At 48.1% G+C, this 21,718-nt stretch overlaps 1 protein-coding gene across 2 annotated transcripts in view; it reads right to left on the bottom strand.

Moving 5' to 3' along the window:
- RUNX1 (RUNX family transcription factor 1) overlaps positions 1-21,718 on the bottom strand; it is a 176,860-nt gene that overhangs the window by 74,547 nt on the left and 80,595 nt on the right. For both annotated transcript variants that reach the window (XM_082044461.1, XM_082044462.1), the window contains exon 3: positions 2,991-3,244. In XM_082044461.1, coding sequence (XP_081900587.1) covers positions 2,991-3,244 — 254 coding nt within the window. The remainder of the gene's footprint in view (positions 1-2,990; positions 3,245-21,718) is intronic.

Below are 21,718 nucleotides of genomic sequence, written 5' to 3'. Positions count from 1 at the left end.
TGCCACATCAATCAAACAAAATTGGGCTTTTAAATTAAGACTTAGATTCTTATTGAACAACATTTTGACAATGAATCTACATAACATCTTTTTAGAGTTATCATGTATCATTTTCTAAGTTTCTCAAAATCATTATTTTAGAAAAAAATGAAATTATTATTTTGGTTTGAAATAATATCCTGACCCTCAATATTAAACATCATGAGTGAATTTTTCTAAGGAAATGTGAAAAGACTCTCTGTCTCTCTATTGATGCAATGGTTGTTAGCAAATACTTGATAAAACTCGGCCCTTTTTTTTTTTGTCAGATGCAAATAAGATATTGTCAGCATAGGAATGATCTGAATTTTCTAGTTCTTGTTCCAAATGATCTTTAAAATTACGACTTTTAAAAACGCCTTTGAGAATACTCAATATTTAGGATGAAACCAATGGGATTGTTTTATACGTGGCAAACTATTTCAGGACTTATTTCTCGGCGGTCCACAGCGGGAGCTCTGAGAGGGGGACGACAAGCGCCGAGCGCCTCTGCAAAGCAGGTGCCTCCCAGCACAACATTGTGGGAGCTTATAAGGAAACCCCCTCCGGTGTTTCTTGTTTGTTTTTTTTTTTCTGGTTGGTGTGTTTTGTTTTGTTTTGTTTTTTGCGAGGGGGGGGTGTTTTGGGTGTGGTTTTTTTGGTTGTTTTTTTGGTTGCCTATTTCTAGGTTAAACGATCCCAGTCTTACAAACCCTTGCTTTGGTCTGTTTGGAGAACCTGACCCTTTATTCTGTTTGCAGAAGTTGGGAGCGGGCTTCCTAGGTAAAACGGAGGGTTTCATTAACTGCGGGGGCGGACGGAATGAGAAATGAGAGCGGCTTTGGATATCTCCCGAAACCAGCCCCCGGAGATTGTTTTCCGCGGGCAATTTTCACATAACCAGGGCAGACGCCTGCTGCCAGAAGCCCCCCTGCCCGGGAAAGCGAGGGGGAGCGGGGCAACGGTCGTTGCCGGACCCCGCGGCTACCGCTGTCTGGACACGGGGGCGAGCCGGGGGCGAGCGGCGGCACCGCTTTCTGCCAGCGGCTTGGACGGCCGGGCAGGAGCGGGAAGAACCTCCTCTTGTCCCCCCCTTCCCCGCCGGGAGATGCCCGGGGCTGGGAGCGCGGCCCGGGCACGGCCACGCGTGGCACGGCGGGAAACCGCCGCGGTGGCCTCCGGCTGCAGGGGACCCCCGGGAGGAACACCGGCCACGTCTGGGGACTTCGCTTATCTGCCTTCCCGGCGGGGCGGAGCGGGTTTTCACGCCTGTTCCACGCGGTAACTCAGCTTTCCAGGAGGAGAGCTTCCCGAGTAATTAGCAGCAGTTGCCTGGTGCGTGGGTGACAGTATAATAATTAATCTAAATGTATGAATTTAGGAACAGACGCTGCCGTTTAGCCCCCTCCTTTCCCCAGACTCATACATTGGTAAAACAAGAAGATTCTCCTGACGTAATACAACTTTTCACTAAAGCCGCGTCCTCAGCAGGTTTTCCTAAAGCTTTGGGACCTGAACTGATGCCCTTCTCCCTTGTTTCTCCTTCCCCCAAAAAAACATCGGAAAGACTCCGGTTTGGTCGCCTTCAAAAAAGTTGTACTGAGGCGGTCGGTGTTAAGCAGTGACCGCAAAAGAAAGCACGAACCTTACAAATCCCGATCCTAAATCTAACCCCGGGGCTCCTAGGGACCTGACTGTCTCTGTGGTTCCCGCCTCAGAGGAAAGGATAACGACAATAATTACCTTTTCCTCTCCTTGCTCGAAAAAGTGTCTACATTAGTTGCAAGAAAACAAGTGCATTCAAGAAGTTAGCGATAGACCCAAGTCAAAAAAGGGCTTGACCAAGAGCGGGATGAATTTTACTAGAATCCGAGTAACGGGAAAGCAGGCCGGGTGGGGGAGGAAAGGGCAGCAATTACTCCCCCGGGACGGGGATCACCTCTTGGCAGGGCCCCGGCCCCGATCCCGCACCCTGTCCCGCCCCGCAGAACCGCCGTCGGCGGCCCAGGGCCGGGGGGAGCTGCATTATGCCTCCCCCAATGTCTTTTGCCGCGGTTTTACTTGAACTATCAAGTACAGATCTAGCAAGGGGCTCTGGAAACAGATGTTCAAGCGGCTGCAGCGTCTACTCAGGGTAGGCCCCAACATTTACTATTATTAAAAAAAAGAAAAAAAAAAAAAAAAAAGAAAGCGGTATATTTTTCCGAAGAGCCCCGGGGCAGCCTGGCGGGGTGAAGCCAGTCACCTCCGGAGCGGGGTCGGCTAGTGCCACTGGGCGCTCGCTCCGGGCACGTCCGTGGCAGCGGGTCGTTGACCCCGGTGGGTGGCAGCCCTAGCAGGGCGCTTCGCCGCGGGGCTGCCTGCAGAGGGACCCGCCGCCGTTGTGGGCGGCTTCTGGGGGAGCCCGGGGCTCCCTCAGTTAGGGGACGCCTGCATCATCCGTCTGCAACGGGCTGCGCCGGCATCTGGTCCCCAGGGCAGCCAAACTACTTTTTTAGATTTTTTTTTTTTTTTTTTTTTTTTGTCTTTTTACCTTGAGCAGAGCCGCCCCTCGCTAGCAGAGTTATGAATGGGCCGAAGAGGGAGACAGCGGCAGGACGGAGCCCGCCCAGCCCATCGCATGCCCCAGCTGCCACCGCTCACTGCTGCCCGGCGCCCGGCCGAGAGCCGCCCCGCGACCGCTCTCCCCACGCCTTCCCACGCTGTCGCGAGTGTCAGCGACCGCGGAAGGAAGGATGGAAGGAGGCGCGACAGTCGGCTGTGACCTACTGCCGGCCCCGATGTGGCCTCCCCGCCGGGGCAAGGGGTCCCGGCCGGCCGGGTGTCGGTCCAGGTGCGGGTCCGAGCCCAGGCGTCGACGCCCTGTGTCCCCCCAGCTGCCGGGCGCGCGTCCTGCCCCGTCCTCCCCCGCCTTGCCCTTCCCGCCTCCCACGTCCCCAAGAAGCGCGATTTTCGGGAGCGGGCAGACGTACCTTGAAGGCGATGGGCAGCGTCTTGTTGCAGCGCCAGTGGGTGGGCAGCACGGAGCAGAGGAAGTTGGGGCTGTCGGTGCGCACCAGCTCCCCGGGGTGATCCGCCAGGACCTCCACCATGCTGCGGTCGGCGCTGCGCAGCTTCCCCGGCAAGGCGCCGCTGTGCTCGGCGCCGGGCAGCGGCAGCGGCTCGGTCATCTTCCCCGGGCTCAGCGTGGTGGAGGGCGGCGTGAAGCGGCGGCTGGTGCTGGTATCTACGGGGATACGCATCACAACAAGCCTTTTGAGTGAAAGACCTCCACAGAGTTTTTACAAAACAGCGAAACGAGCGTAACTCTTCAGCGATCTGCTCTCTGGGGACCAACATAAACGGATACAGGCTGAGGACCAGGGAGAAACTTGTTTCTACGCCAGTCCCCAAAGTTAATTTTTTGCTGAAGGCGGCTGAGATAGCGAGCACGCCGAGACTTAACTCTTGGCGTCCTGGCGCTGCGGAACAGATCACTTTAATCCGATAAGCAAAAAGGTCGTCCGTGCGGGGCTTTACCGCGACGCCTGTGCATCTAGTCCGCAGCCGTGACACAAAAAGTTACCGGAGGGAAAACTCTTTCCAAACTCCCAAGCAACGTGGAAAAAATTACGCAAGTCTAACACAAGACGCGGTCAGAAACACATGCAAAGCCTGGGCTTCCCAGAGAGTTAGTTGCCTATCAGTTTCTTCCAGGTGATTGCTCTACAGTCCCAAGAGAAAACAAATACACCAGCGTCTTCCGTAGGTAAAAATCGCTCTTTAAGAGAGGGAAATTCGGGGCCAGTCTTCAGAGAAGGCAGTACGCGAGCTAGACTGATCAAAGGTCATCTGGCTACAACTGTATATGTATTCACGTACACGCACACACACACACATATACTGTACTTCATAAAATATTTACAATATAATCTGTAGAGAATTTAAACACAACAGGAATCCATTAATGTTCTAGGCAAGATTATTTTTAAGCAGCCTTGAAAATCGGTTTCAGTAGTTTGGTTCGCATTGCTCTAAGAGTAATCATGTCATGACCTTTCAATCACTCTTGCGCAAAAGTAAAAAAGAAAGGACGCTCAGTGCATGGTATTCAAGCTTTAAATCTCTGTCTTTTTACTTGTCTTTGGCATAACGTCTTTCATAATTTTAAAGAAAAGTCGCAGCCGATCGCAGGCTCTGAGGCTAAAAGGTCCACAGCTGAAAACTTGGGTTTGGGGATGTTGGTTAAATTGTGGGTTGTCTCTGTGGTTTTGTGTGTGCAACAGCGCTCTCTCTCTCACTCACGTCCTCTTCAGCAGTCAAACCAACAGTCTGCAACAACTTCGGCAGTCATTGCCAATTATTTTTTTTTTTTTTTCGGTATCTGAGGCAGTCTTCCTCTAATTCGGCCACAGGAACCGGCTGCTTAGCAATATTTTAACCGCAGCAGGTGGAAGCCTGCTTTCGGAAACATGGCTTTTCTCTCGGCCGCCTCCAGCCAGCGGGATGGATAGAGCCAGCCTGCGCGGAGAGTCCCCACGCACACGCACACACTAAAAGCCAAAAGCAACCAACCAGCAACAATTTAAAAAATACGGGAAAAAAAAAGCCACTGCTTTTTGAACGAGTGAAAGCTTTCCTTCCGCAAAAGAAGAGGTGGCGGCGAGCGGGGTAGTGGAACCGCTGACCCCCACAGAGAGACGGAAAGAACCGGGGAAGACCAAACCCCTGGAGTCGCCAGCCAGGGTTAGAAGTGACAGCCTCCGGCCCAGACGGCCGCTCAGAGAAAGCTCATTTCCACGGCGGAGACCTCTCGGATCTTCACGTGAGCTGGGAGAAACTCAAGCTTCCTGGCGGCCGGCCGCCCACAGCACCGGGGCTCCGCCGGGCCGGGCCGGGCCAAGGCGAGCAGAGCCGGGCCGGGTCCTGCTGTTCCGCACTCCGCCGCGCTGGGTTGGAGTCCGCGGCGCCCGCCCGGCGCCCCGCGCCCGCCGCCGCTGCCGCCGCCGGGATGAATGGAGGTGGCCGGGAGCGAGTTGGCTGCGGCGGGCGGAGTGCGGAGGAATGTCATTCCCCCGGCTGCTTTGCATACGGGGAGGGCGCCGGCCAATCACAGCCCTTTCCGGGAGCAGCCAGGGCGCGGCCGCGGGCCAGGGGCTCCTGGAATTGGCGCGCCCGCCGCCGCTACTGTGGGGCGCGGGGGGTGAGCGGCGGGTCGGCGGGACGCCGCGGACACCGCAACCGCGCACACGCCGCGCACCCACACACCCACGGGAGGACCGTGGGCTGCCGCTCCCCCAACCCACCGCAAAGGCGCTGGGGGCGGCCCGCCGCAGCTGTGTGCAGGGTTCTCCGCGCCTGCGGTTTGACACGGGGTGGTTAGGGCAGCCGGAGCGGCGCGACCCCCGGCTCTGCCTGGGTCTGCTGCCGGGCCCGCTTGCCCTTCATTTACGGGCCAGCCGTCCCCGAGGAGCGGCGGGTGACCCGCATGGTTCCCACAGCACCGCGGACATCGCCCGGGAGTCCCGCGTCCCCCGTGCGAGCTCCCGGTGGCGTTTGTTCCGGGGCGCTTTCCCCCGCCCGCGGAGGGGGTCGCAGCCGTACAGAGGGACACCTGGACTGGCAGCCTCCGAGGCAGCCGCTGCCGGGCTGGCGTCTTCTGTCAGCCCTTCTGCTTCCCGCCCCCGTGGACAAGGACGCGGCCCCGAGGGGCGCCCATCGCCGCTCGACATGTCGGAGCGGCCGCCGGGCCCCCAGCCGGGAGTCATTCCCCCCTCGGCACAACCCAGCCACCGGCCGCGCCTGCCTGCAGTACCGCCGGGGGCAAGGCCGGGCCGGCGGGCGGGCCGCGCCGTACGGGCAGCAGCGGGCCGTCGGCGCCTGCCCCGCCAGCCGGCCTGGGCCCGCGGAGCCGGTAACGACGATGCTGTGTAGAGGCGTGGCTGTCCTTTCGGGATGGGTTGTATGTTTTTCGTTCGTTTGTTTGTTTGTTTCGGTGGTTTTATTTCTTTTTTATTTTTTTGGGTTCTGGTCATGAATGCCGTGGGCTCGCCGCAGCTGGCGTTACCCGGGCTGGGAATGGGGCAAACCCGACCCGCTGCCGCCGTCGAGGTGAAGCCCCGGTCTGTCCCCGCCGCGCTCTCGACACAGACGTGGGGTTCCCTCCGTGTAATTTCACACCACTCGTTCTCCCGTGTTTCCTCTCCCCGCCGCGTTCCCGCCGGCACGGCCACCCGCGGGACAACTCCTCCTCCACCACCCCCTCCAGCTCAGCAGCCGCGGCTGCGGCCGGCCGCGCTCCCCCGGGGCCGAGTGGACTTTGAAGGGGAGCGACAGCAGCTGCGGCGGGGTGGGTGGGACGGTATGCGTGGGGTGGGCGCGGCCGCGGAGGGGACACTACCGGGAGTCGGAAAGGGCCACAGGGAGGGAGCCGGGGCTGCTGCCCGCCGCCGGGTCTTGCGCAAGGTGGCGGCGGTCCCGGGGGCGGTCCTCGGTGCAGCTCCGCGGCGCGGCCGGCAGAGGGGGCCCGCCGCCCGTCCGGCGGAGAAAAGCCGGCGGGGTGGGCCACCGCGCGGTACCCGGGGTGGGCGGCCACTCTCTACTCGGCCTGCTGCTGCCAGCACGGTCTGTCCCTACCAGTGCCCACGCGTGGCTTCTGTCCCGAGGGACACGCGATCCGCCGCATCCCCTGGGACGTGGTTCCATGAGGAGAGCCCCCTTGCGCGGCGGCTGGCCGTGAGACCCCGGTACCCACGCCACGTCGCCCGCCGCTTTCCCTCACCCGGGGCGCGCAGGGCTGGGAGAAGACAGGACAGAGGGCAACCACAGTTTTGCCGACACCCGCTTTGGAAATGCTCTGGAGTTGGGAAAATAAATGTCCGTACGCATTTCGGCACCCCGCGACCTGTGGGGACGGGAGCGGAGCGAGCTCTTGCCATTTACACCACCCAGTTTACACGCAATTAAACTGAGAGCGGGCTGAGCGCCCTCGGTGAGAGAAATCGGCTTTTGCCTCTCCGGAGCCTGCTGCTGGGGAGAGGGGTGCTCAGGGTACCCTGCGAAACAGGGCTTCCTGCGTGGAGACCCCCGCAGCACAACTGAGTCCAGGAAGAGGCGCAGCAGCCTTCCATCAAATACAGGGCACAAGCGTCAGGTGTGGGTTCCCTCGTATCTCTAAAGTGCGGGTCAGGAGCGCTTTCCCCTCTGCGGGGAGTTGCAAGGCTGCGACTGCCCCTTTCTGCCCCGCTGTCCCTTTGCGGGGGGTTCGGTTCGGTGGCAGCGCGCCTTGGGCTGCCCATCGCAGGGCTGCCCTTCCGCGCCCGGGGCTGCTCCGCGGAATCTCCGCGCCGGAGGGTTACAGCTTCATTTTCGCATAACCTGCCCCCTTGCCTCCTTCCCCTCTGTGCACCCCCAGCTCCTCCAAGCGCTGGTGGGAGCGCCGACCCGGGTAGGGGGCGGCTCAGCCTGCCCTGCGCCGCACTCGCAACAGGTCCCTGTTTTCAGCAAGGGAATTTGGTGCAGAAAGATCTCTATTTCACGTAGATTCTATGGTTTCTATGGTTTGTGTGCGTGTTTTTTTTTTTTTCTTTTTTTTTTTTTTTTAATTCCGTCTCTTATACGTTTACTTCTTTCTTGTATGACACTATTTCAAATTGAAATTATTAGGGAGACGATTCCTTCTGTTTTAAGGAAAAGAAAAAATTATACGGGCAAATGGTTGTTACAAACTACAGCTTAAAAGCCATCTGGGGTATACTAATGGTTGATAACATTTTACGGCCATTGTAGAGATAAGAAGGGTTATTTTACTGATGTATGTACATTTAGATACATCGCTTAAAATATAAAAATACGCACTTAGTTGTGCGTGGTGTTCTATTTATTTATTTATTTATTTTGACCCAAGAGGTAGGAGTATTTTACATTTAAATTAATGAATATATCGAGCTGAATTTCACGCGCTGCTTTGCATCCCATCTTAATCTGAACTCCTTATTATAAATATAAAACAAACCGATCTTATTACACATGTGTGTGGATAGTTAGAAAGATACAAAATGCCACGATTTAACAGGAGACGCAGAAAATACTACATGCTTACAGTTTTCTACAACTTAGCAGCATTTTCAATGCTGAAATGAAAGGCGTTAATGTAGACTAAAGGTGACGGTATTCTTTTTAAACTGCACAGAAGCCAAGCTTTTGCAAGGTTAGTAGTTAAATAAGGGAGGGTAGATAGGGAAAATACCATGGTGACGATATTTTTATACAGATTAAGATATCTATTTTACATGCCCACTAACACTCACTACACGCGTGTTTTATTTTGTTTTGTTTTGTTTTTAAGTTTGTTTAGCTAATTCAATTTATCGACCTCCTTGTGATTTTGTTTCTGCATGACAAAGAGAAGAACTCGTAGGAATTTACTGTCCCCTTAGTATATCTTGTGCAGGTGCTCTGGAAGAACAGCAGTTAATGGGTTAAGCAGCCTGCGGGAATATCACTGATAAGGCAAAGTAAGGAAACGATGCGGGATATTTAACGCTGATGATTCTTCTCACATGGTAAGACTTTTTAGCATCCCTAATGCTTAGACTTGCACTTGGACAGTCTGTCTATTGTGCAGGAATCCTTTTGAAGCAGGGACGACAACTGGTATTATAACTTTACCAATTCACATTCAGCATAGCTTACATTTGTATTTTGACATCAATTTATTACAGCTGTAAACAAACCACAAGTGAATCTCTATCTACCATGCTTTACCTCTGTCGTACAGGATTACTCGACCACAAAGCACCAAGCTTTTTACATAATACTGTTAAGCAAAAGCTTCGGAAATATGAGAGAAGGAGCAACTATTTAGAGATGAATTTTAAACAGCCTAAATTGCAAAGGGCGAATTAGAACCTGAACACAATGCAAGTTCCTACTGCACAGGTAAATACTCTCTAGCCAAGCAAGCAGCGATGGACACTTGTTTGCATGGTTTGGATTTGTGCAGGATGGGAGAAAACTTGGCGCAAGACAGGCAAAAAACCATCTTGTTAAAGGAGAAATGCACACCTTAACAGAGCTGGCATACGTATCATATGAACACAAACTGAGAGAACTTGCTACAGACCCTGATCTTGCCAACACTTAGAAACATGCCTAATCTTATTCTTAGCAGCGTTTCTGCAGAATGCAATAGAAATCTCTTTGGGCAATGCAATTACGTACACAATTGTGTACAATCTGGGCTTAATGTGGCTTTATTCAATGGGTCAGCTCCAACCTCTTGCACTTGAATTAATTTAATATATTTATTGAGGCCCTCTTAAATATGTTTATAGTCATGTCAGCGTGTTTTGCTTCTACTAGTGACAAATCAGTAGGTTACTACCTGTGAATTGTATTTATAGGATCAGGCTTCTGAATTGCTCCTGCAAATATTAATATTTATTGCATAGCAGTTACCATCATGGGTGATTTCACTGACGAACCTGAAAAAAACCTATATTAAATTATTTTTGGGCTACTGGAATAATGAAACATTGCACAGAGAAAAGCAGCAGCCAGTAAAGAAAAACGCAAGATTCTCCTTACTTTCTGCAGTGATCTCTCACAATGAAATACGCTTATTTAATCCTGGCATGTAAAGTATACATATATGATGCCACTGAGAGTAAGGTGTGAAATGGTCAGCATGATGCAGGGGAAATGTCGCTCAGTTGGCCAGGACTACACAGGTGTATGGTGTCTAGCCCCTATCCCTTTGAGGGAGGGGAAAGTGCCTAAACCCCTCGAGGGATTTTGTCTTTGATCTCTGCTAACTGATACAAGGTTACTCACTCTGGAAGCTGGCAACAGGTCAGCTTATGCAAAGCAGAAGGGTTGTGAGGAAAGATGAAATAACACATATTCATTCAGTTTCTCTAGCTTGGACATCTTATTACTTGTGACCCAAGTTTAACACTGAGAAAGTTCCCAAGGACTCTCCGCCCTTTTTAGGACCTCCAGGTGATAACAGCGATCAAAAGCCGTCTCATTCTTTCCGGTCAGAAGCTGTAAACCTTTTTCTTTTCAAAAAGGACAGACCAATCCATGCTCTTGCCAATCAAAATGTTTTAGAAGGCAGGTATGACTCCTGTTTTGAAGGCGTGAAGAATTATATGCCTGAATAGCTGGCATGTTATTTGGGACATGGATGGCAAGGTCACGGACCTATATACAAAGGGAGCTATTTTTTACCATTTCACCACCCTCATTCTTCAGAAACTGCAAGCCAGAGGGCTGTGCCTCTCTTGACTCAAACTATCAAGTGGTGGCAGCAATGGGCAGTAAGCAGGGTACACCTGGGGAAGGACAATTTTCAGAAGAGGCTAAACTATGAATTTGCATTCAACATTAGCTGTGGTTTTACAGGCCTATGGGTGGCTGCAGGTCCACTGAGGGTATTGCTGAGTGGAGGAATGAGTTAAACCAACAGCCAAAGGAGGAGCTCAGGCCAGGCAGAGCCCCAGAAGGGTGAGTGATGAAACATGATTTGGCTAATTCTTCCTACCGATGCAGATGTGATTTCAATGCACAGCAACACAGTGCACCCAACTGTATGACTGAAGCAGCATGTCCCTGGGGACATTCCTCAACAGCAACCTTCTTGCTCATTTCTTCAAGGGGGAGATTTAATTATCATGAAGTTACTGCAGCAGCAGCCTGTGTTGATGCCCCCACTTCTTTTATCATGCTTAGTCAGGCTGGTTTAGCTTTGCTGGGAGGTTTGTTAAGGTCCAAAGCTAAGGCTGGGCTCATTCTTGTGCTTGCCTGCTGTGGGTGTGTGTCAACGTGCAGGTGTGCAATGTGTGCTCACTCACTCAGGGCTGCAGAGCCAGGCAGAGGGCAGGGGGGGCCTCTCTCCTCCTCTGCTGCACAAGAAGCATCCAAATCTGGCTTTAAAAATGCTCTCTGGAATGTCACCAATGAGACAGTTTTCTCTTTGGTCTTACATGGCTGTTAATAAACATGTAAGAGTGGAGACTGGGTTAAAGTTACCACTGCAAAAATACCTTTTGGCATTTGGTCTTGTGTCCGCTCCTCATACCTGTGGACCAGATGTGTGAAATGCATTCCTGTGCAGTTAGGATACAGCACATTTTTCCTTCCTCGAAGTGAAATTTGGGTCCCTAACATTAAGCAGGGAGAGGCTACACAGAGGTGCAGAAGCAGAGTGATCACATCTAGAGCTGAGGGAACATTCAGTCTTATTTTCCCAGCACTCATATCCCAGGGAGAGCAATGGGTTTAGTCCTGGACACCGTGTTACGGGCTGTATATCAGTGAATGAGAGAGACTACAGAGAAAGGCAACTACAGTGATTAAAGGACTGGAAGGAACCTATATGGAGAGATTAGAGGAATTAAATACATACATATAATTTGGGGTAAAAGGGAATCCAAGGGGACAGTGTGACTGTGGTTTACAAGTACATGAAAGACAACTATAAAGAGGAAGGGGAGGAACTGTTTTCCTTAGTGAAAAAATGATAAGACAAGAAATAACAGATGCCAACTGAAGTAAAACAAGTTCAGTTTTAAGAGCAGGGGCAACGTTGATCCTAAGATCAAATAGGTAGGAGAATACGCTCCCAGGGAAGCTGCAGATTCAACATCACTTGAACTTTTCAAGTCAGAGCTTGACAAGCACCTTGGAGGGGAAAGTTTAAGAAATAGTAGAAGTGAAGCCAAAAAGCACCAGGATATATGGTATGACCTAGAAGCCCAGATGATTTTGAAGCCATTTGAAAGGGCTGCAGGAAATAAACACACAAAACCACGCAGGGCTTCTGGATGATTTCTTGCTCTGCATGGTTCAAAATTAAAAGGAGGGAGGGGGGAAAGGCTAAGCAAGGAAAATAAGTCATTTAATATGATTCTGCTGTGGTTAATCCCCAGAGGAGAAGCCAATTACTAGAAATACTTCAGAGTATGGGGTGGAGAAGGGAATGGAAATTGTTGAAAAGCTGCCATCTGGTATAAGTACTTGCTGGTTTGGAGACTTAAAAAATACGCATTGTTTGCCATTATACTATGCTCATTACATACCTAGATTAATGCAGATAACATCACCCACACCTAGTGTTTTCTGTGGCATTTTATGTACTCAGGTTCACACCATAACCACCTCCAGCACTAATTGTAACATTTGGGTTTTTGATCTTCTGCTCTGGTAGGAACACTACAGATGCCTTGTACCAGCAAATGGGACCAAAAAAGAAGAAAAAAAGAAAAAAGGAAAGTCAGGCTCCTTTTGTTACAGGACATTTAAAAGGAGCAGTAAATCTGACTCACCTGGAGAGCAAGGGACAACTCTGGCATAAGAAGGATTCTGCAGATGGCACAGAATTAATATAACTACTTTATTCTCTGCTCCAGCCCCTCATGAGGGTGAGGGCATTTTGGTGGAGCAGGAACTGCAGCTCGGCTATCAGATGACCTTGAGTGCTCTGGTCAGCTTGAATCATATTGGAGAAGCCCTGATGATATTTTGATTTATGCTAGGAGCCGTGCAGGTAATTTCCCTCCTGTGCCCCATATTTTGCTTCTACAGTTAGCAGTGACTGACCAGGCAGAGAATCAGTCCACTGAATGTACTTGATCTAGGAAAAAGAGTTCATTATATCTATGGTGATATTATAATAAGCAAAATGTAATGGATGCATTCACACTGCATCTGATACAAATCACATGGTATGGCTTTGCCTTTCTCAGGTCAGTTTGCTTGATTTTCAGTTAAAATTAAGTAGGATTTATAAATGATTGCAAAAGTTCCTATAAGGTCGTAAGCAGGAGATTGAAAGCCTTAGTGTATTCATGGGACAAAGCTCCTTCTCCAGTCATCCCCACTGTGCTTTACTGCTGACATGGGAATCTCTGGGACATCGTCCATGGCTTCTTTACTGGGAGGCTCTGACTCTGCCAGTAAAGAAGTAAATTACATGGGAATTTTATTACATAAACACTTTTAAGGCAAATAAATAAGCAATATCAAAACTTTGTACAGAAGCCTAAATCACTACTAACTTTGGTCCAAATTTGAGACAATGTAATTAAGACAGAAATACTTTTGAATCCAAAATGTCCTTCCATTATCCCTCCAAATAAGGGATTTGGTGTTCAGGTCAACAAGGTGCAGAGATGCTTCAATCCTAAGGAAAGGGAGCTTCTGACAGCATAACAGAAAGGAAGAAAGACAGTTTCCAGGGGAGGCCCCCTCCCTCCCAGGCTTGCCAGAAGGAAAGTCGTGGTCTTGCAACACTGTGGACTGGAGTTAACATCTAGGAACATTAGGATGCTAACTGCATCCTTCTTCTTCCTACACTACTTTTACCATTTGGAAACTGTGACAGACTAGAATGATGAAACAGGAAGTGTTCAGAAGAAAACAGTGACATTAGTCCCGCTACGACATTGTGATGCTCCTATCAGCAGGTGATACTATTAGAAAGGCACTCAGTGAAGGAATGGCTTCTCTGCTCCTACTGTCCCTTCCGTCCTTCATCTCCTGTTTTAAAGGGATGGGTTTTATTTCTCTCTCTCTATTTCCCCCTGTTCCATGACCCACCCATTCAAGGGTAATGGGGTAAGTGTTGGTAGCTGATTCACTGCCCGCATTGCAATGCTCCATGCAGTGACTTTGCAGAGCATTTCCAGTAGCTGCTCAACAAACTGGCAGCAAGCAAATGACTGGGATCTCTTTCCCAGGGAGATTACAGAGGGGATGCAGCAAGAGGCCATTGCAGATTGAGCTTTAGGTTTAATTTGACTGAACGAGACGGAAACCAGCTTTCAGTCTCAAATCCAGTTTGCTACTTTAAATACGGCATGTGATGTGAAACAGAATCACTTTTCTTCAGTATTTTTGCAGCCCTCCAGGAAAGGCAGGCAGTAGCCTTGCTGTGTGAGCCTCAGCAAGAGCTGCCATGGTTAGAGTGGTATTGTTTGCGGGACAGGTACTGCTGTCCTGACACAGAGAGCCCCCTTACCCACAGCTAACACAAAATGTCTACTAGAGTAAATCTCAGTGTGATTAAGGGTAGTAAATCCCAGGTACCTAATTTCTGTAGGAGGCACAGAGAGAGATCTAGCCACAAGCTGTTCCCCACCATAAACTAGGCTTCTCCCACTGTCTGTCTCAGGTGATGGGGCTGGTAACACCTGCACAAAGCCCTGCAAGTGCCCTCAGCCCTCAGATGAGCCTGTTTCATATCAGTCTGCTCTTCACTGCCTGGCATACTTTATATTTAACCCTCCTCAGCACAACAATGACTTCATGCAGAAAAGGCTTTTGCTTCCAAGCTGTTAGAGGGATCGTGCTTGAGACTTTCATCACAGCATCCCTTGATTGAACTGGAGATGGAGGAAGGAAAGCCTGACGGAGATGCGAAGGTGCTATTAACCACACTCCTCACTGCTAATGCATTCTCACAGCCACAGATGAAGCCACAAGTTAATCTCCTAAATTGTTTCTTCTCCACTTAACATCCCACCTGTGCCTGACTCTGCCTGTGCTTAGCAAGTCTGAGCCTGGGTATGCTGGTGTCACCCTGTACCACCTGCACCGTACCCAGCAGGTTGCAGCCACCCTGTACAGGCCAGTTCATCAGCTGTGGGATGTGTGGTCTAGCATTTGGAAAAGTTTCGGGAATACAGACTCTTTAGTTATAGACCTTAGTGTCAGTAATAAGAAGAGAAAATATCTAGATAATTTTGAAGGTGATTAACAATAAAATCTCCAGCTAAAAAGCCATCTAGTGCTAAGGTGGCACCAGCATTTGTCACATAGACACACTAAGCTTCTGCTGAACTTCACTCAGTAAGATGCATTTGCAGTTTTAGGCTGAGCATGTGCTTGTGGGACAAGGCCTAGGAAAGAAAAGGATGTACTAGAACTAGTCTTATCTGTGTGTAAGGTTACAACTCTTCTTTTGTTTTGATAACAAAAGTTTACAAGAAAAATCTTGAAGTGTGTGTGTTCACATGCTTTATGTAGGATACACACACATAGTGTTGTCAGATGTCTCTGTGTTAATGATGTTTCATCAGCATCAGCTGCTCAGGACTGTATGTGGATGCGAAATGTTACTTGCTTTTAGTGATCCTATAGCAAAAGGCCTTGATGCTCAGCTGGTCTCATTGGCAAAACAATGCCTGTGCCAAACAACTGATGGTGATGGCTCTCCAAAATAGGTGAAATTCTGTCTTGGGATCTTTCCATGCATGTCTTCCCTGGGTTGCCCCGGGGTTTGTGAATGACAAGCCCAGCTAGATATATTACCCTTCATTAAAATCTTACATGATTATTCCTACAGTGGAACAAGCAGGTGAACAGGGTGACCCGTGAGCACTGCAGGGGTGACAGGGGTGTGACAGGGGCATGAACCACCTCCCTCTCCACGCTTTCACTTCCCTTGGAAGAAAACCAGGGTGCAAGTGTACGGTGGGAGGTCTGTGGGATGCTTCTACAGGCCCAGCGGGTCTGCCATGAGCACCAGACTGGGCAATGCTGGCTTCCCTGGGGCTGCCCTGCTGCAGGCTGCTGCTTCCACTGAGGCAGAAGGTAGCGTCTCCAGGGCTGTCATAGAATTCATAGAACCACAGGATCATAGAATGTCCTGAGTGGGAAGGGACCCACAGGAATCATCAAGTCAGACTCCTGTCCACAGTTCACACCGTGAGGGCGTTGTCCAGTCTCTTCTTGAACACTGTCAGGCTTAGGGCCGTGACACCTCCCTGAGGAGCCTGTTCCAGTGCTCCACTGTCAGTCTGGCATCCCTCACCACCAGTAATTGGGCCTAAAACATGTCTAAATAATTGCTACAAAAGTGTTACTTTGTTTTAATGGAAATTATCACTACTCCTCTTGGGTGTTTTTTTTCTTAAGCATTTTTAATCTACCAGGTATGTCATCCACTGGCTTTGATCTCAACCACAAATCTCCCTTGAGGTCATAATGAGGTTCAGCTTTGTATCAAAGCCTCCACTCCCATTTGTCCAAGATGAAATCTGCACACCAGCGAGAGAGCACAGTGTGGTCCAGGGGAAGGGAGGAAGCAGCCAAGGTGAGTCAGCTTGCTGTCCCTTGCCTCTTCCTCTTTGATGCCTCCTTGTCCCCAGACAGTCATGCTGGGCTGGGAGCACTTTAGAGCTGTCCTCCCATGGAAGTGCCATGAAGAAGGATGATGATCTAGCAGAGCTTAACAAAACCTGATGCCTTCCATCTCCCCTAAGGTACAATGTACTCCAGGAGCCTGGTTCTTTGTGTAATCAGTTCTAGCTGTGAGGCCCTGATTTGTGTCAGGGTAGGTGAAAAGAAAAGCTATAATTCCAGACCTTCAGCCTTTCTACAAATCTTCCCTGAAATATACCCTAACCTTATAGACTATTCAAGAGCATGAAATATTCTTGGCAGAAAGTAATAATAAATGGCTCCCTGAAGACCAACTACAACACACAACTCTTTTAAAAGGAAATTTGCTGTAGAGTGAGCAAAGCTTTGCAAGATTAGCTCAAGATTGTATTTGCCTACTGCTTTCCAATTACAGATGTTGCACATGATACTCAGTGGCACAATGTGCTGTCTATAAATTGGCAAGTTCATTTTAAGAGACAGCAGGTTATTTTAATCTGTTTTTCCTCTAGCTAATTTGCACAATTATGAAGTTAGAGACTGTAAATGCCTTAGTTTTAGCTTTGTTAGGCAACAGACATATGTAAAACTATGTTTTCGCATTTCTTAGCCAACACAAAGCATAATTTCATGACTTTTAGGTGTGAATTATGACCACTAAATCAAACCTACATGGGACAATATTAAACAAAGATAGTTGCTTATTTGGTTTATGCACTACACAAGCCATCTCTCGTGACAGCCACTTGACATTCAACTTATTTACAGTATCTTTGGTGTGTAGCAGAGCAAGAATTACATCCATCTGTTAAAAACAGAATCTAAAATACAATAAATGTTTCTAACTTGACACTCACATTTGTCCTGAGCAATCAGCTCTAGATGGCCCTTCTTGAGCAGAGGGCCTGGACCAAGTGCCCTCCAGAGGTCCTTTCCAACCTCAACCTTTCTGAGATTCTGTCATCCTTCTGTAAATTACTTGTTATTCCATATTCTTAAGCAAGTATGAAATTAAGAGGCTATATGAAAAAGTTAACCACCAAAACCCCCTGTACCTTACAAAGCAGAAAGCATCTCAAAACCACTAAGATTTATTCTAGGTATTCGTCACAGTACCCCAGACAGGTCGGAAAAATAATGTCTCAGTGTTTTGCTTGCTTTTATAAAGCCTAATAAATCACCCAGCTACGTGGTGGGCTTTAAAAATCACCCAGCTACGTGGTAGGCTTTTTCAGTGCTTGCCCTGTATGCGAAGATCTGCAGAAGCAAACCAGGGAAAGGCCAGACTTGTCCCAGGGGCACATGGCTGCTCCTCTGGCAGTCGCAGACTGCACCATCACCTCTTAGCGCTGGGATGATAAGCCCTCAGTGTCAGGCTTTATCTAGTACTTAGGAATATTGCAAAATGGTTCAATGCCATCTTCCCAAATGCTCTGCAACAGGAACACATGGTGATCCTCTCATTTCGGCACTGATTTAGGATGAGTGGAATTCGGAGTTCAAGGGGTTCACAGACTATAAATCAGAAGAAAATTTGTCCCCTTGTCCAACTGCAAAAAGAAACTTCGCTGCAGTTGACAGCAGCCCCCTGGGAAAGGTGCCGTATAGCCTTGCTAAAACACGGGACAGGAGAGGAAAAGTGAGGGAATCTTCAGGCGGGAATGAAAAATAGTACATCTTGCTTTCTTCATTCCCAGCTTTCATTCTTTTGTCTTCATTTGATCTTTTAAAACCAAAACTACAAAAATATTTAAAACCTTGCTATGAACGCCTGTTGCACACAGATATCTAATTTGTTTAGTTCAGTAAATATCTAACAGTAAGAGAGTCACTAAGAACAAAGCTAGCCCCAGCATTATAGAAATGAAACAAATTTTATAGTATGTCAAATATTAAAAAAAGATGTGTGATGTCTTTCTCTCTGGCACACTGCTTGTGCAAGAAGTACCCGTGATGCTGGAAAAGGCAGTCTTATTCTCTACAGATACAGAGCAAAATGGACCATGGCAGGGTCTATGCAATTTGTCAATGTTTTGTTCAAATTCCTATTATTTTATCTAAAATATCCTTGTGATAAAAAGTTATCTTTGACCTTCTGATAGGAAAATTTTTACTCCGTTATCATTTTTGAGAGATTAAAAACCCATCAAGCATATTGGCTGAGCCTTTAGTTTGTATAAAAGAGCACCGCTGGTGATCATAACCCTGGGACTCAAATCAGTCGACAACATCCACTTGTGCTACCTGGTCCTCCGTGATCACTTTGCCGTTGCAAAATTGCAAACCATCACACATTAAGTGCCACTGGATGGACATCATCTTCCACTGCCATGCTCAGCAACATTATTCATTCCAGATTTTGTGACACCCCCATCCCAGGCATTTGAGATAAAAACTATTTTGAAGTATTTCCTCTGAAGAAACTGATTCAGTTAAAAAGGCTTGCAACATGCTTAACAGACTAGCAAAAGCCCCCATACATATTTAACTGTTTTGTGGAATTTAAGGCACACACATGCACACAGTGAGGGATTTCCTTATTTTGCTCCAACAGAAATTATACTGCTTTAAAGTATTTTTTTCACCCAATACTTTCTATTACTTTATAATCAAGAGAACTATTTCATTACAATGCAAAGTAAAGCTTTTCAAAAGGAAGATAAAGGAGTCTTTACCGAAAAAGCCAGTGGCTGCTCTGTTTTTCCTCATCAGGTACATGGTCCAGGATAGAGGAGAAGACATACCAAACTGCCCGTGGTTCATGTTTAAGTTTATATGATAGCCAGGCAGTGACCAGATACTGCAGAAGACCAGCAGAAACTAAACAAGATGAGGGGAGAGCTCTTCCTTTTCACTCCACTCTTTCTCTGCCCTAGAGATCATTATTTAACATGAGCAAATTGAAAAATGACATGCAGCCATACTTAGTAAGTGTTTTTTTTCTTCCACTAACCAAACTCACATGAGACTTCCCATCTTTCTCTCTCTCTTCTGACCCCCCCTTTTTTTTTTGCCTCAGGCATTTATAGGCTGGTAATTTTCATTTAGCTTCTCCACCGATTTTTCTCTGCCCAATTAGAGTGGAAGTGGATGAAGATTTAAGTTCAGAGTTTTGCTGTTAGAAAACAGTTTGGTACTGTTCCTGTTGTTTTGGCTTATGTGCCATTTCAAAGGTACGAGGGTCTACTACCAGTAAATAGGCTAATGACACTGATAGCGATTCTTTCTGCAGACTTTCCCTGCTTGTAGTATTTTATAGTCACTAACGCCAGACAGCAGTAGCATGAGAATGCCCTTGATTATGAAGATTTTTTTTTTCCTCAGGAGATACACAGGACAGTTTAAGCTCAACTTCTTTCCCCCATATGTAGGAATAATTTCATTGACATCTCTGGGATGGCAATTTGTATGAGAAACAGTAATAGAAGTCAACCTCTGTGTTCTGATAAATCAGCGAATATGAATCAGTATCTGCTAAAGCTCGAAAATTCTTCTATAGGAGAAGTGATGTATACCTCAGTTCTCTCTTGTTTAAGACAAATAATTCTTCATAGAATCATAGAATGCTGTGAGTTGGAAAGGACCCACAAGGATCATCGAGTCCAACTCCTGTCCCTGCATGTGGCAGCCCCACAGTTCACACCATGTGTCTGAAGGTGTTGTCCAGTCTCTTCTTGAACACTGTCAGGCTTGGGGCTGTGACACCTCCCTGGGGAGCCTGTTCCAGTGCTCCACCACCCTCTGGGGGAAGATCCTTTTCCTCATGTCCAACCTGAACCTCCCCTGGCACATCTTCCTGACATTGCCATGGGTTCTGTCACAGGTTGCTGGAGAGAAGAGATCAGAGCCTGTCCCTTCTCCTCCCCTTGTGAGGAAGCTGTAGCTGCCATGAGGTCTCCCCTCAGTCTCCTCCAGGCTGAACAAAAACAGTGACTTCAGCTGCTCCTCACTTAGCTTCCCTTTCAAACCCTTCACCAACTTCGTAGCCCTCTTCCAGACGCTCTCCAGTAGCTTTATATCCTTTTTATCCAGAACTGCACACAGTGCTCCAGGTGAGGCCGCACCAGTGCAGAGCAGAGCGGGACAATCACCTCCCTGGCCCGGCTGGCAATGCTGTGCTGGATGCACCCAGGACACAGGTGGCCCTCTTGGCTGCCAGGGACACTGTTGGCTCATGTTCAACCTGCCATTGACCAGAATCCCCAGATCGCTCTCCACGGAGCTGCTTTCCAGCATCTCATCCCTCAGTCTGTATGTACAGCCAGGGTTGCTGTGTCCCAGGTGCAAAATCCAGCACTTTGCTTGTTAAACTTTATATAGTTGGTGATTGTCCAGTTCTCTAATTTGTCTAGACCATTGTATTCTTCCTAGATGTGTACAAATGTACAAATGCTATATACTTTGTAAGACCATGTCACATTTGTCACCAAATGTGAAATTCAGCAGTTTCATAGGAATTCATAGATGAGCAGATACATTGATGAATAAATGGATGGATGGATAGATGGGTAGAAAGATTTTTTCAAAAACGTTAAACTGGACTCCAAAGTGTCCAGTATACCAAAATGCTGCAGTTACTGAAAGAGTGCAAGTGGCAGTTGGAGGAACAACCAGAATCCAGCCTGCAGTGCAGTTGCAGAGCACCTTTTGTACCAGAGTAGTGTAAAACCCCTGTGCACCTAGTGGTCCTCATGGCCATCCCCTGTCTCCCTTTTTTTTTGTAGTTTAAGGAGGGGAGTTTTGGCTACAATTGTAAATGTATTCCCTGTACTTTTTCACACCTCTTCTTTTGTAATCCATTTTTCCTCCTAGAAAATGGAGAGATGCTCATAGACAGTGATAAGGAGAAATAAAACTGAGTAGTAGCAATTGTATCTGGATAGACAAAATGAAATGCTGCCAAATGCACAGCTGCTGTTTGTTGTTGTTTTCTGTTCTGTTTTTGTTTGTTTGCTTTTTTGAATTGGTTATAAATTTGCTTTTTGGTTTGGGTTTTTCAGATTTCAGGTTGGGATGTTTATAATGAAATCAGGGAATACATGTAGAAACAAAAGGCTGTGAGATTTACTAGGGATTTTCTGCTGGCCAAATTTCATATTTCGAGAGCACTCACTGCTAGCTTTTTAAGTGTTATATTCTATAAAAATATTACAGCCTCACTTGTCAGCACAGGGCCAGAAACCTACAGACACTACAAACACTTCAACACATGCAACATTGCCTATGAGGAAAATTGTGCGTTTGCTTAAGCTATTCCACAAATGGTTGAAACCATCAGTTTGTGAGAGCAGGTTCCAATTCCCATTAAATCACAGGAACTCTTGCATCAGAGCCAGTATAAAAGGGACAATGAAATAAGGTGTACTTCTGCAAAAGGCTAATCCAGAAACTGTTTGGGACTATTTGGCTGTTGTTCTTGTACTGAACAGAAAAACAAGAAGTGGTACGTTGTTTACCTTTCTTTTGAACTTTGTCTTAACACTGCTTGAATGAAGAAGAAAAGACCTGCACAAGAAACACACTACTTTTCCCAAGGAAAATAAAGCGGAAAAAG

This window comes from Streptopelia decaocto (assembly GCF_964273445.1).
Source record: "Streptopelia decaocto genome assembly, chromosome: 1".
Lineage (NCBI taxonomy): Eukaryota > Metazoa > Chordata > Aves > Columbiformes > Columbidae > Streptopelia > Streptopelia decaocto.
The sequence above is the reverse complement of the archived record's forward strand: the minus strand, read 5'-3'. Positions and strand labels throughout refer to the sequence as shown.